Genomic DNA, 15,774 nt, shown 5'->3' on the forward strand with positions numbered 1-15,774 from the left:
CAAGGAGTGATTTTTATGCATTCTTGTTTATCTCATGCATTCCTCTCGTAATTTTATCCTTTGATTTTCTTTTGAACTCTTAGTCAGAAAGGAGTACATAAATCACTTCTCTTAGAGAATGTATACAAATGATTTTAGAAATTAGACGACCTCGTTTATAGTCGCTCATTCTTGAATATGATACCAAGATTAAAATTAAAACATTAAAACCATATCCACCTTTAATCAAATTAAAAAATAATTAACCAATTGATTATCAGGTGGCTAAAAGAACAAGGCTTAGAGAGTATGCTATAGAATAATCTATACTTACAGGCATGGATCAGAGCATGGGGCCATGAAGCTTCTCCGAACTCACTCTTGTTTAGAATGGCTGATGAAGAAAAGCACAAGGAAAGACAGCAATTGTTAAGCCCTTGGGCAGCTGGGTCCACATCAAGAAGACAAGGGGGAAAGAAAAACGATATACCTTGTTGCTTATCTTCTCACTATTCAATTGATAATACGGACGAAATGATACAATAATTCTAGGTTTTGTAAATTTGTATTCAAGCACATACTCTAATTTAGTATAAAAATATAAAGTTGCAATAATCTGCAAAAGTTGCTGAATGTAGGTGTTGGCTCTAAATATTACAAAACCTACGTGGCGCGCAGGCCGAGTAACTAATGAGCTAACTACGTCATTCGGTTGATTGCGGGGCGTGCCAACTCGTCGGCCGAGCTCGGCCGAGGAGTAAAATTTGATGTAGTCGCGTTGAGCGCGCTGTTGACTTCTGTATCTTGCGATTGCGACCGAGGAAGGAACGCTCTTGGTCTCTGGATTCTATAGCCTGAAGACAAGGCTACTAATTCTACGGAGTTCACAAATCGTCGAAGCCTGGTTCGGTCACTGTGATTATATTCGTGAGAGTATAAGCACGCCGAATCGAGACCAAACTATACGGGCACAGGTACTCGAATGTGATATATGTCTTGATAGTAAACGTAGTTCGGCCGTCGGAATGCCGAACCCTGAAACTTACTCGTGAGTATCCAATCATAAACTCACTCGGCGTCCAATACGCCGAGCAATGTAATTCGTAACACCCAACTACGCTGAAAAGGCTTAGTCAGATGACCTCTACCAACAAAGGTTCGAAAACTCTTCTCGGCCGAGACTTAGATAGATAATCGGTCGACCTCGACGCAGTGCTGTTTATCCAAACTGAAGGTGTTTCTCGGTCGGTTGATTCTACGGCAGCAGTGCTGTTTATCCAAACTGAAGGTGCTCACCGGTTGCTTCCACAGTGCTGTTTATCCAAACTGAAGGTGTGTCGGCAGGAAAAGAAAAGGAAAAAAAATCTCAAGGTGTTTGAGAGGTTTTGCGCAGGGCAATTGTATGCTGATGTCGAAGGTCCCTTCTTAGTCGTTCATGCTTCTGCATTTATAGAACATATTTACCTTGGCATGGCCTGATGATTACGTAGAGTTCCTTTGCAACTCAAACTAGTGAAGCTGATCCGTGCCATAGGCTAAGGCCTATCCTTATATTCAAAACTTATCACGTCACCACAAGTTTATCTCAATGCAATCACCTCACCAATCAAATCCATCATGTATACTTCCCCTAGCAAAGACCACATGCATGCATGATCATTCCTTCACCAACTTAAACTCTGAAACGTAATTATAACTGATGAAATATCATCACCAAATCCCAAGACGAAGCCACGTGCCACAATCTGTCTGCATGTAATTCCATCCTTTGACTCCTTATTCTCATCTTTATTTTCCCTATTCCCTTATATAACAACTATTCCACGTTTGCATGCAAATTGTTGTTTTGGTTAGATGAGAAAATAAAAAGAATATTCTTTCATTCTTTATCTCTTCAACAACCGTCTGATCACACCCTCATTCAACACCTGAATGCACGACATAATCTTCAAATGATCAGGATAATTCCAACTATTTAATTACCATGGTTTATCGTAACCATAATAATGTAAAGCAATTGAAAATCACATTAATATTCACATCCAACGGCTTAGGACCCTGTTCATTTAACGACCTTGACTACTCAGACCGATGGTGCAAAATTGGGTCCAAACATTGCCCCCCAGTTTCCTTGGGCTTCAGCTCGTAAGCCGAACGGTTAAGGAAATTGATTGTTCTTCCTTGATATCCTCAAATTTCTCGGTCTGAGTATGAAAGGCCGAAAAATATCGCCGAACCAAGCACCACATTATTCTTTCTGGGGACTCCATCTGACGAAATCACATCACATGCGCAGAGACACTTTTCTTTTCAAATGAAAACAAATTCCAGCATGTGGATAGAGAGAATGCCATGCACTCCAATAAAGCACATGGTATCTCATGTTTTGGATGATGGCAAGCTCCACCTTCTAAACTGGAGTAATGCTAATCCACATGCATATGTCGATCACATTTTCATTCTTTTCTGATTTATTTTCACTTGTGATTGGGCAAACAAGTCAGCATGCTCCCACATTTCTCTTCCTTCAGTGCAAACCTCACCGAATATAATACGGTTTGGCCTATTGAAAGGTTTCATGGCAGCACTTATAAACGTGAGAGACGAAACAGAACTCCAGATTTAACCGAGCTTGGTCAAACAATTCTGGAATTCCATTTTCATGGCTATCAATCAACACTGTCAAGAAGCCTCGAACAACTACTATTTTTATAGCAGATCAATAACTGACGCCATCTCTGCCTCACTGCAAAACCATTTTTGCCAGGAACCCAAAAACTCAATCCTAACCAGTGTCAAACTGAACATGGTGTCGGTCGAATACTTCGTAGGACAACAAAATCGCCGAATTATTTCTTGAAATCACCAAGCACATCTCTTTTCTTTGCTGCCATCTTTCACCAAGCAATAGGGGGAATACTTCTTTTTCTTCAATACTACACTGAATAAAGTAAATCCCGACTTCTTATTTAGGGCCATTCGGTGAGAGTAAGACCAAACCTCCACCAAACTAACAAGTTGATTCGGCGAGAAGCAAAGTGTATGCAACACCATGGGCCGAATCCAAGCTCCACATTAGTTTTAACATTGCCGACCTCCATGAGAACAAACTCCGCTGAACACAAAATAATTCAGCAAACAACATCCACGGCTTCCAATTACTTGAACGTCAACTTTGTTGGGTGAACCGAAACTTGGCAATAAACTTTGCAGACCAACGGTTGTAAAAAAAAAATATGTGCTAGCCGAAGTGGAATCCAATTTTCTCGCCCTTTCTGTAAAAGTAAGTCATCGAATCGTCGACCCAACTCGACCAACCACCATGCTTGACCACCTTAACTCGCTTAGTCTCCGAGTCACACCCCAGTCCAAGTGCGTTGATTACACCGTGACAAAACTTATCCTTGGCGCACCCAAGCTCATGTAAGTGGAGATGTAAACCAAATAATTTCTCATGGAAAAACTGAACTCCCATGGTCGAGCGATGGGAAGGAAGAACAACCGAAGATGGGCAGGTGTAGAGCATACTGTAAATATTGTTTTTAACCGTCGAGGATACCCACCTTATACAAATTGATTCGGCGTGGGTTTCGACCGAAAGTAGTCTACCGAAGACCACCAATAATAATTAAATGAACACAATTCAGAAAATGTGAGAATTGGCCGAGCCATGTGGCCGAAAATATGTATTCAGCATTAAAATTCCATTCCTTCAATCACAATTGTCGAGCACACCATTAGTTGGATTGCCGCACCACTTATTGCCCCCTTATTTTCTTATGCATCGACGTAAAAGGCCGAATGGTTAAGAAAATAAATTCTTATTCATTTTTCTATATATATATATATTTTTTTATAAGTCAGGATGGTTGTTGATATCCCCTTATTTTCTTATATATCATCGGCTCAAATAGCCAGATGGATAAGAATATATAAAAAGAAAACTGAAATCTAACACATGGGAACAAGAGTGGCCGATCCATGAGAAGGTGGAGGCCAACGATGTTTTATTCCTAGTTGAGATCGTGTAATAACAAAATTTTCAAATTGATTTTGCTCTTGGCCGAATAAAGAATTTTCTCCAAATATTTTTGACTCGGCGAAATATTTTTCATTTTCGGCCACTAAATGTGTTGGACAATTATTATGCCCCCCACGCATGATAATTTCGCCAATTTCGGTTTTTAACCCGGACAACTGAGCCAAACGGGATGGCTCCATATCGGCTTTATCGCCAAATATCATATCGACTGTCATGGTTTCGGCGTCCAAGACCATATCTCCAATTACCATATCAATCGATGTGGTTTTATGGTTTGAAGCCGTGTATCGGTCTTGTTCGTCATTGGAACACTCCTCTGACGAATCATTTTCTGAGTCAATTTTTGGCTCAGAAAATTGAACATTTTCTTCTTGGCCTACTACACTTTCAGTCTCGACCGAACAAATAAGTGGCCTAGGTTCTTCTTCGGCCATCTCGACAATCTTCTTAGGCCGAATTTTGATTATGGCCGAAGCGGAAAATTGCCCCCCGGTTTTTTCAACCAACCAATCCTCAAATGGAATCGATTTGTAGTCGAAAACATAAGGAAAATATTTTCCATCTAGCCAAGTATTAAATCGAGCCCTGTCTTCATTTACCTATTGCTCTTGCAGGGTAACAGAAGCGTTTATTCTCAACATGTAAACGAATGACTTTTCCATCTCTGTATGGCCACGAAGAATTTTTTCCACTTCCAAAGATCGTTTTCATTCCTCATTGCGCTTTTTCAATTCCTCTAGGAGCTCGTACAATTGGCTACGTGGAGCCGAATTGAAATCTTGATATATCATATGAACTTCGTAGTTCTAGCACTGGGTCCCACTGGGCGTGCCAAAATGTTGGCTCTAAATATTACAAAACCTACGTGGCGCGCAGGCCGAGTAACTAATGAGCTAACTACGTCCTTCGGTTGATTGCGGGGCGTGCCAACTCGTCGGCCGAGCTCGGCCGAGGAGTAAAATTTGATGTAGTCACGTTGAGCGCGCTGTTGACTTCTGTATCTTGTGATTGCGACCGAGGAAGGAACGCTCTCGGTCTCTGGATTCTATAGCCTGAAGACAAGGCTACTAATTCTACGGAGTTCACAAATCGTCGAAGCCTGGTTCGGTCACTGTGATTATATTCGTGAGAGTATAAGCACGCCGAATCGAGACCAAACATACGGGCACAGGTACTCGAATGTGATATATGTCTTGATAGTAAACGTAGTTCGGCCGTCGGAATGCCGAACCCTGAAACTTACTCGCGAGTATCCAATCATAAACTCACTCGGCGTCCAATACGCCGAGCAATGTAATTCGTAACACCCAACTACGCCGAAAAGGCTTAGTCAGATGACCTCTACCAACAAAGGTTCGAAAACTCTTCTCGACCGAGACTTAGATAGATAATCGGTCGACCTCGACGCAGTGCTGTTTATCCAAACTGAAGGTGTTTCTCGGTCGGCTGATTCTACGGCAGCAGTGCTGTTTATCCAAACTGAAGGTGCTCACCGGTTGCTTCCACAGTGCTGTTTATCCAAACTGAAGGTGTGTCGGCAGGAAAAGAAAAGGAAAAAAAATCTCAAGGTGTTTGAGAGGTTTTGCGCAGGGCAATTGTATGCTGATGTCGAAGGTCCCTTCTTAGTCGTTCATGCTTCTGCATTTATAGAACATATTTACCTTGGCCTGGCCTGATGATTACGTAGAGTTCCTTTGCAACTCAAACTAGTGAAGCTGATCCGTGCCATAGGCTAAGGCGTATCCTTATATTCAAAACTTATCACGTCACCACAAGTTTATCTCAATGCAATCACCTCACCAATCAAATCCATCATGTATACTTCCCCTAGCAAAGACCACATGCATGCATGATCATTCCTTCACCAACTTAAACTTTGAAACGTAATTATAACTGATGAAATATCATCACCAAATCCCAAGACGAAGCCACGTGCCACAATCTGTCTGCATGTAATTCCATCCTTTGACTCCTTATTCTCATCTTTATTTTCCCTATTCCCTTATATAACAACTATTCCACGTCTGCATGCAAATTGTTGTTTTGGTTAGATGAGAAAATAAAAAGAATATTCTTTCATTCTTTATCTCTTCAACAACCGTCTGATCACACCCTCATTCAACACCTGAATGCACGGCATAATCTTCAAATGATCAGGATAATTCCAACTATTTAATTACCATGGTTTATCGTAACCATAATAATGTAAAGCAATTGAAAATCACATTAATATTCACATCCAACGGCTTAGGACCCTGTTCATTTAACGACCTCGACTACTCAGACCGATGGTGCAAAATTGGGTCCAAACAGTAGGATAAGAGGCTTCCTGATGTGAATCAAGTTACATAAGGGTTTACATTCAAACCAGGTTGCTATAAGTGTATCTACAAAGCCTAATTGCTCCCAAAGCATAATCAAGGTTGATCGGTCATCGGTGTATCACTCCTCTGCAAAGCCAACATTCTATTGCGCATGTACGAAGAGATGGACCTATCGCTATTCAGATTTGGCAAAGTCTCAATTTTTCAATTTCTTTTTTCGGCTTTTAGGGGATGTCTTTGAATGACTACATAATAATTTTTGTTTGGCGTTTTGTATTTTGTGTCACTTGCTGGTTCATTTGGTATTGGCAAAATAAGAGTTTTTCTCAAAGTGATTTTGTCTTTCCAAGTGATCCTAAAATTATTACTCTTTTTTACTGTCATGAATGGCTACGAGCAGATATTATTACTTCTTATAAGGCACCCAAGGCCTTACTTTTTTTCATTGGAACCGCTTCCAGAAGGGTGGTTTAAACTCAATGTATCGTAGAAAAGGCCCTCTTAGTTTTATTTAAGCAGGTGGTGTTCTTAGGAACTCCTTTGGAGCAAGGGATGATGAGTTTTGTGTTAATTTTGGGCGTGAAGAGATTCCCAAGGGATTCTTTTTAGGCATTTTTTTGGATTACAATTTGTTTGGAATAAAGGTGTTTATTGCTTTTTGGTGGGGTCTGATTCTACAATTGTTGTCTAATTAATATCACATGATGCCACTGATAATTATTCTATTGGTGAATAGATTAAAGCTTGTCTCGCGATATTATTGCGTGATTAAGAATGTAATATTTAACATATCTGTCGTGAGATGAAATTTGTTGCTGATGAGTTGGTCAACCTTACTTCAGCCCTTCTCATCCTTTGGGTCCGGTCTATTTTAAGCAAGCTCCATTCTCTTACAATTAAGCAATTATTATTATCTGATATTTCTGAAGTCTCTCCACCTCGCAACATTATTTTGTAATCCTCTTTTGCTGGGCTATTAGCCCCTTTGTTTAACAAGAAAAGAAAAAAGAACTACTTTATTGAAAAGATATTGTAGGAAGTGTGGCTTTATTTAATAATAGTGGGCCTATAATAACCAAGATTTGTGCATTCGGTGGTAGCTTTCTTCAGCATCCTTGCGGTTTCAGAAATGTCATTGTTTATTTCATAAAAGAAATTTTCTCATGTTTTATTTAGTTTTTTACATACTCTTATTTAATCTTGACCGTTAATTTGTGAAATTTATTCAATTTGATGATTATAAATATAAATAAACATGTAATAATCACTTCCCCTCCTTAGATTCAGCTTTTCACTTTATTTGCTTCTTTCTAATTTCAGAAATTATTTACACTTTTTCTCTGTTTTGCACAATTTTATTAATACTTGACATTGTCAAGTTCACAAGGCCCCTATCAATTTTAGAAAAGAAAAAAGACGAAAGAAAATCAACAATGTGCTAATTCGGTGTGAAATGAAACACTAATGTGGTATAAATATGTAATATACGTAGCATTACTCTTGCTCAAAACGTTGAAACTGTCTACTTATTTGATAATAATTATAAGATTAACCATTTATAATTTGGTTGGTTTTCTGCATAAAATATCTTTGAAGGGTAATATACAAGATAAACAATTCCGATCGTCAAACGGAAGTGAACAAAACGGAAGAAGATAAGGGATAATTTCATATTTTATCCCTCACATCCTACAGTTCCAATTGTCTCTATTTTGCATAAAAAGTCTGCTACTACTAGTGGTCCTCTCCCTCATGGTAATCTGTCACATTATTTCTGCAATACTTGTAAGTTTGCGACACAACCTTTTGTCCGTCTCAAAGCTAACAAAATAAAACCAGACAATTCATTCACAAGCATTTAATTGTTGCCTTTGTCCGCTTTGATTTAGAAAAGGAACCGTGTCTGCTTTGTTTCTGTAATTTCACGGTATTTACTTGGCTCATTATTACGACAAAGACTTAACGAGTTTACCGTCATCGTGTCGATTCTGATCATAATACAAAGTCATGTGAAGAAACCCGTATATGTTTCTTTGTATTAATAGTTCGGAACGCCACATTCACATTGAACTACAGAGGTCTCCCTCCACTTCATTACAAGACGAAATTAACCTAGTAAACGAGACTGCATCCGATTGCTGGTACAGAGACAGCAAAAGGGCAGTTCTTGATATCCAGGTGGTTTGCAGGGCTGGTTTTATATCTCAGAGAAGCATAGGAAATCGCAAACTATCACATCACATTAATACTAATTAATTAGATTAATCCTAATTCTTTAATTATTCATCGCTAAACTCCAAAAAACTCGATACCCATTGGCCCACCTCAAACAATCAAAATTATCCTTCCCAAGTTAAAAAGCTAAATAGCTTGATTCCAAAGCAAAAATAAAGAAAGAATATTATGATAAATGGAGATTAAAGTTAAACCCTTTAAAAACAAGAAAAATTAATAAATAAACATTTTCATTGAGAGAGAGTTTTTGGGGGGGGGAACATACCTATATTCGAGCACAAAATAAACCTACCCATAAAAACATATAGTACGTTCCTTTTTTTTCTTTTTTGAGGCTCGAAATATGACAGAAATTCATTACTTTTTTCATTTTTTTTAGACATTCGGACTCCAAAGGTTCCACAAACGAGAGTTAAAGAGGCCCAACACGTCCGGCAGCACTTTCCTTGCCAAACCCCTGTGGTTGCTCGCCGCCGCAGCCCTCGGAATCACAGCCATGTCATCCGCCGTATCCGGCGGCGCTACCGTAACATCCACGCCCAAGTCTTCCGCTTTCCCCTCATTTACTTCGACCCCACCAGCCTTCTCAGGCGAACCCACGAAAAGAACCTCATTTTCCGGCACCACGGCGGCACCAGAGTTTGGAACAAAGTCCGGCGAAGCTGGAACGGCGTTCTTTTCCAGAAAGATTTCATTTTGGGCAGAAACATCGGCCGGAATGCGGGCGTCCCGACGGCCCTGCTTGTCTCTTCTCTTGCCTCTGCCGGCGTTCCTCTTGGGCCGCTCGCCGTTAGCCAAGTGGTCCTCGAAGGCTTCAATGGCTTGGTGGATGAGCTCGCGGTTGGGGGAAGAGTCCCACTTGAACCAGTAGCTTCTGTAGCAGTCAAAGCAGTCGCAATCGAACATTGGAGGCTGATGGGCGGCGGCGGTGCTGGCGGACTTCTTAGGACCTTTCTTGGAAGTCTTTTTCTGGGGGTCTTGGGCGGCCGGGATTGAAGACGAAGTAGTGTTGGGGGTGTTTTTCATGGAGCGGGTAATCAAGTAAGCCAGGACCTCGCGGTCCTCGAGAGAGAGGACGGAGGCTAGAGCTAGAATGGCCGCTGGGAGGAGTTGAAGAACGGAGAGAACATACCCGTCGGAGGAGGAGGAGCCGACGGGGACGGAGGAGGAGGGAGATGGGTAGACTTTGCCCTTGTTCTTTATCTTCATGGTGTTTGATGTTTTGCCTCAGAGAGTTGGGAACTGCTAGTGAATAGGCAGAGGGATTTTTGGAATGGTGAAAACTTAAGAGAGAGACAGAAGAGAGAGAGAGAGAGAGGCGGTGAATAGTGGTAGGGTTTTTATTTTTTATTTTTCGTCGGGTTTTGAAAACAGAAGGGGGATGGGGCTGTCAAAAGGCAGGACAGCAGTCGCGCAGTATCACGTCGAGAGCGGAGCAGAGAGACGTCACCGTTCCTCCTTTTTCAGGTTAACTAGCTTTTCTGTACGCGCGGGGGCGCGTACCTTTTAGGCCTTTCCTCTTTAGGGGAAATTACACCCAAACTCTTCACTTCTTTAATTTGCAAAATGTGATGAACTACACACCTATTTGGGTATTATTGCAAATGTTTTGTACTTGTAGTCTTGTTGCCCATGAAACCAAACATTATACTTGTATTCTTGTTGCTCTTGAAACCCCCATTTGTTGCACTATTAAAGAGGATTGTCTTAACTTGGATCCTAATATCATATTTGGTGCAACCGTAAAATGCTGGTTACCTTAATAGTTAGAATATTCTTTTTAATTCACAATGCCCTCGTTTTCTTATGCAAACATTCACCTTTTCCCTTAATGTAAATTAGTGTGATATACTGTTTGTACTAGAAAAAAGTTAGGTGTCGCTAAGGACTAAAAAAATGGGACCAAGTTAAACTATACATGACTCTACATGCGTCAATGGATGTTCTTATCTAATCTTGCATGTAAACACATACTAAATAAGAATACCTCACTAACATAGAAAATGCAATAGTTTTTATATCTTCAATGAATAAATAAAAAAGAACATCCATCTTCAGTTAATTGTGAATTAATAATTTCGTTCTCTTGTTAACCATCAACAATCAAAAAGTAAACCGTAATGCGACAACCAAAGAAAAATGGATAATTAATTGAATGCCTAAATCCTTTGTAAAATTTTGTTTGTGTGTCAACCAATTTATGGTGTCAATTAAGCAACATAACGTGCGCAATTTGAACGTTTATAACTAAAGTAAGTTGATATAGTAAAAAGCATGCAAGATATATAAAATTTCTTTAAAAGCTAAAGAAAACAAACTTGTTATCACATAGACATGGATCAATATCTAGTAGTTTGCATTTTACTTAAAAATAATCAAACATATGGTCAACATTTAGTTGTAGGATGCCCTTAAGGGAAGGGGTTCCCCCTTTATTTATTTATTTATATATTTATTTTTTAAACGAGGAGCCCACATCAGATTGAATTTTAACGATTTGAAGTGTTTATTTTTTAAGTTGCATTTCATAGATCATTCTAACAAAATATTAGCCTATTCAAAAATATTTGAGATATATATCTAATTGAGTTAAAAGAAATTGATGAATATTTTATTTTATAAGAAATAAAGAATTTTTATCATGATAATTAAATAGATAAATAATAGAATTATAAAAATAGAGATTCATTTGGAGGAGAGTATATCTCCGCGCGTGGGCTTTGTTGGCAGTTTGAATGTGGCGGAAAAGGTTTATTTCCCAATATCTGAATTTTGATTGGGGTACAATAGTCATTTAGCTCCCGATTGCAAAGATAAGAACAAGATGACAACCGACCGAAAGTACTATGAGAAGCGCCAATTGAGGCGGACTGTGGAGTGGCTACTGAAATAACACGAGGATAAATATTATGGATTAATATTTTAATTGTTCAAGTCGTTGTTAGGTCTATCGTTAAGAACTATTAATTCATTTTAACACGTTAAAAAAATGTTAATTTAATAATTTTTAGCTAATAAGAAAATCTTGCTACAATAGCACGTATATGTTCTTTCTTGGTGACAAATGAAACGTTTTCATTATTTGATACTTAGCACAAGATATGTTTTTTAATATTTTAACTGTTGCATCAAAATCTATATTTGTTATGGGATATAAAGTACTAAATTAGCATCGTGCTTTATTGTTACAAATATGGTTCAAGTTTTGTTATGCATACCGGATTGACTTTTTCAAAAAAAGTTAATGTATCTTGTATGTAATATAATATTGTTATTCTATTTGTTTTCATAGTTATTATTGGTAAATTTCTCAAAATTTAAATAGTTTACCAAAAACATCATCAATTAATCTAACTCTTTGAAGCAATAGATCATGCCAAAGTTTCAATACTATTTACCTTGATGCTTGATGAAAATTGAAAGGTTTTGAATCTCAATGACAAGGTTATAACTTTGATAAACGCACCACAACCTTGAAAAAAACTTCTTTCATTTTGCAATTTGCATATTCTTGTACATTTGATATTTTGTATTTGTGTACTAATGATTTTTCATTAAACTCTTATTTGGGTATGAAATACTTGAAAGACAAATGCGTTTTTTTGTATAAAAGTAATTTTTACGTGACAATGTCGTGTATGGATACTAGTTTTAGTATGATGCATTTCATTTGATTATTTATTGAAGTAACATATATTTTCTTTGAGAGTAACAAATTCGGTCAAATTACTTGTTAATTTTAACGAATCGAGTTTGAATCGGGTCCTCTTATGTATTAATTTTAATAAGTCTGACACGACGCAATTCACTAAGATATTAAGTACATAAAAAAAACGATGCCTCCTCCTCAATGCATTGTCTTTCCTACCTCTCAAATCCCATCCGTTCTACTTTACAATAAAAATCAACGGCCAATATTTTTTCTTACAGAGAATAAATAAGGATAGGTCTATAACCTAGAAAAACAAAAACATAATGGGCTTTGATGTTAACTTTTCCAAAATGATGTAAATTTTGGAGTTGCATTATCATCGACTCTAAATTCGAAAAATTTCATCCGCAAGCTCTTTTTCTCTTTCTATACATCCGTGTTTTTATTTATTTATTTTAATTAGAAATGAGCATAGGTAGATCAAATGAATAAATCGACTACGAAATTGCAACGAGCAAGGTATGAATCCTTGGTCCGCAAGAATTTTTGTTTTGCGAATGACATTTTACTTGTTGCATAACGTTGTCTTTTCGGACTTTGTTGGATGAACTAATTACCTTACCAAAAAAGAACTACTCGCGCTCGGTCTTCACATTATGTTGTTGAAAAGGGTCTGAACTTGTCACAGATCGCTTGAACCACTAGCACTTCAAGCACTCGGTCTCCTTGTACTGAAAGAGGCACTTAAAACAAAAACAAGCAATTCCGCCGGTCGATTGCAATACATTTGGAACTTTAAAATGAACTACTTTTGCATTCCAATCTATCGAGGTATCTACCTCAGCAAGCGAGACAACATCAACAAAAGTTGAACAAAGCAAACTGATATAGATCAATGATCCATGCATATAGAGGGAGTAGCAGTACATTGTATCCATGTTAAGCAGGGCAGGTTTAGAGTTTTTTAAGATCTGGGACGATGCTAAAAAAACGTGCCCTTATTTTATATAAGAAAATTATTTATTTTCACACGTAAGACATCGATAAAATTATACTTAGAAAAACACTTTAAACTTAATAATTTAGAAACACAGAAAACTAATTTATTTTGTATCATGAGAAGGAAACAAAAAAATTTGGGTTCACAAGTAGATAGACATAAATTTTGTTTTCCATCTGAACTTTTAAAGTGTTTTTGTGTAAATCGTGATGTGTTTTTTCTTATTAACTAACCTTGTCAATATGTAACTAAAAAAATAATGATATTTTTAAATCTTTAATTGACATGTATAAGTAATAAATTGATACTAAATTAAACTTTTTTATGACACGTCATATGTTTTGCAAATTTGATCTCAAAATTTGATCAACGCATTACTCTTTGTTGAAAATTAGACTTGAATTGAAACAAATGTTTAAAAATAACAACCCACATAGCTACTAACTACTAATTAAAAATAAATTAACAACGAAACAAAAATTCTTAAAAATTGAAAATAATAAACATGCACTTAACATTTTAAACTTAAAGAAATTTGTAAAAATTAAAAAGTAAATAAGCACAAACGGTATTTTGAACCCAAAGCACTCTCTTCAATTTCAAACAACAAAACCATCAATTCTAGTTTAATTTCTTGGTCATTGAATCAAATTTTATAAATTTATACTCTTATAAAAACATATATAAATATACTATTCTAATAATGTTGATGCCTCCAATTATTTTAGACCCGAACGGCCGTTCTGCCAGCACTCCCGCTCCTGATGTTAAGGAAAACCGAACATCGTAGTATATAATATATATGGCACCAAACCCGAAATCAATCACTTTTCTTATTTGCAAATGGTTCCGGCTTATTTGCTGCGGCGGAGCGCTTGTCCTCTACCATCTTGGCCCCAACTTCATCCCTCTCCCTGAAGTACCTCTCAAACGCCCTCGGAAGGAATCGAGGGATCAAAAATCCGAACAGGTTGATCGAGAAATATAAGAAATTGGCTACAGCCAGGCTTCTCCCAAACCAAAACCATGCAACATCCTACAACAAGTGCCCCAACATAACATCAATCAGTAAACACTAGCCAAAGCACAAAGTAAGAAAATTAATTAAGAAGCAAATTTCCAAAACAACAGAAAAACCTATGTGGAGGTGTTCCTCCTACGTGCACTCATACTGGAACCACATTTTGAGCTCGTGCCATCATTTAACCGTCATGTTTCTTTTAATTACTACAATTGGCACGTAGCATGAACATACCACAGAAGTTTTTCTCCCAAAACACAAGCAATATAATAATTACCTTAAACTGTGCATTGGCAGGCAGAGTTTTGTTAAGCCAAACATCTTTCATCCAATCAAGGACGACAAAGATCCTCCTGACAGTGTAAAGCAATGGGACCAATGCCCTCACCGGCGCTGAAAACAGTGACAACCCGCTAATCACATTCTCAGTCAGAATCTGACACGAGAGCAAGAACAAGTGAGGCGTTGCAGAGCGGACAGCGTGCTCATCGCCCCTCGCAAAGCCACCCAACACGTATGCAAGCGGCAAGAAGAGCCCAACTGTGGTTCCCACAATCACATAGAACCTGAAGAATCTGCTGCCATGGAAAATCTCCTGTGAACCAGTGCTGACAGCGCCGTGGGAAGGGAACGCCAAACGTGACAGGGCTAAAAGGTATACGGTGGCAAAAGCCGGGAAGATCAAATCAAAAAGCGGGACAAGGCCACTGGCCGAGAAAACCATGATGAAGGCCACGAGTTGGAGCTCTATTACTCGCAGAGAGCCCATTACACCGCCTACTGCAGGCTGCTGGTGCTGTTGGCGGCGGAGCGGTTTCTGTTGGGGTTTGGATCCTGGGGTTGTGGTGGTTGTGTCGGGCTCCGATCTAGGAGCCACGGCAAGAGATACACCTGACATGTCTTCTTTTTGCAGATGTTTAATATTTTGGTCTCAGAGGGTGACTGAATGGGTATTAATCAAACTAGCTAGATAATATAAGTATTTAGTTAGTGAGTTCCTGCTCGTACAGAACCTGAAAAGTAAAAACAAACACAAACAAAATAGAATTAAATCATCTGAATCAAACAAATCCAACATGAAAGAGAATTGGCTATATATTAATTATTACCAATTGGAACTGTTCCAACAAGGATATAACTTGGTTAATCTGAATCATATTTTTTTCAAAATAAAAGATTTAACTCGATTAATCATTGATCTAACAAAAAATCTTGATTAAGCGTTAATGTTTGATTGGATCCAATAAGCAAAAGAAAGCAAATGAAATGCCACAAGCAAATTAACTGGCCACAACAAATATTAATGAAAATTATTCAAATTAATTGAAACTTACTCTGAGAGAGAGAGAGAGAGAGAGAGAGAAATCTTTCTGTACGTGTGATGAGTGAGAAGGAAAGCAAATGAATTGATTCATTCAAAAGCCAAAACGAAAGGGTCTCCGAATGAAAAGACGAAGGAAACGGTGAGAGCAATCATGTGAAAATATTACAAGGCGGGTTCACTGCAGAATATCCTCCTGT

At 38.1% G+C, this 15,774-nt stretch overlaps 2 protein-coding genes across 2 annotated transcripts; both read right to left on the minus strand.

Moving 5' to 3' along the window:
* Nucleotides 1-8,793: 8,793 nt before the first annotated feature.
* LOC103935106 lies at nt 8,794-10,201 on the minus strand. Its single transcript, XM_009344856.3, has one exon. It carries the CDS (start codon nt 9,787-9,789, stop codon nt 8,956-8,958), a length of 834 nt encoding a protein of 277 aa, XP_009343131.2. The 5' UTR covers nt 9,790-10,201; the 3' UTR covers nt 8,794-8,955.
* Nucleotides 10,202-13,881: 3,680 nt separating this feature from the next.
* Nucleotides 13,882-15,151, minus strand: LOC103935126. The gene is made up of 2 exons (XM_009344883.3): nt 14,531-15,151; nt 13,882-14,268 (listed from the first exon to the last, which is right to left on the minus strand). The coding sequence occupies exons 1-2, from the start codon at nt 15,149-15,151 to the stop codon at nt 14,053-14,055; spliced, it is 837 nt and encodes a 278-aa protein (XP_009343158.2). The 3' UTR covers nt 13,882-14,052.
* Between the last annotated feature and the right edge of the window lie 623 nt (nt 15,152-15,774).

Source organism: the organism of the source record quoted next, unplaced genomic scaffold (assembly GCF_019419815.1).
Source record: "Pyrus x bretschneideri cultivar Hongxiangsu unplaced genomic scaffold, Pyrus_bretschneideri_v1 Contig6, whole genome shotgun sequence".
NCBI classification, from domain to species: domain Eukaryota; kingdom Viridiplantae; phylum Streptophyta; class Magnoliopsida; order Rosales; family Rosaceae; genus Pyrus; species Pyrus x bretschneideri.

What these genes read in the sequence shown, in the direction of transcription:
- LOC103935106 (XM_009344856.3), bottom strand. Translation starts at nt 9,789, where the DNA reads ATGAAGATAAAGAACAAGGGCAAAGTCTACCCATCTCCCTCCTCCTCC.
- LOC103935126 (XM_009344883.3), bottom strand. Translation starts at nt 15,151, where the DNA reads ATGTCAGGTGTATCTCTTGCCGTGGCTCCTAGATCGGAGCCCGACACA. An exon ending in CTGCCAATGCACAGTTTAAG is followed by an intron (nt 14,269 to 14,530) that starts GTAATTATTATA and finishes CACTTGTTGTAG; the next exon opens with GATGTTGCATGGTTTTGGTT.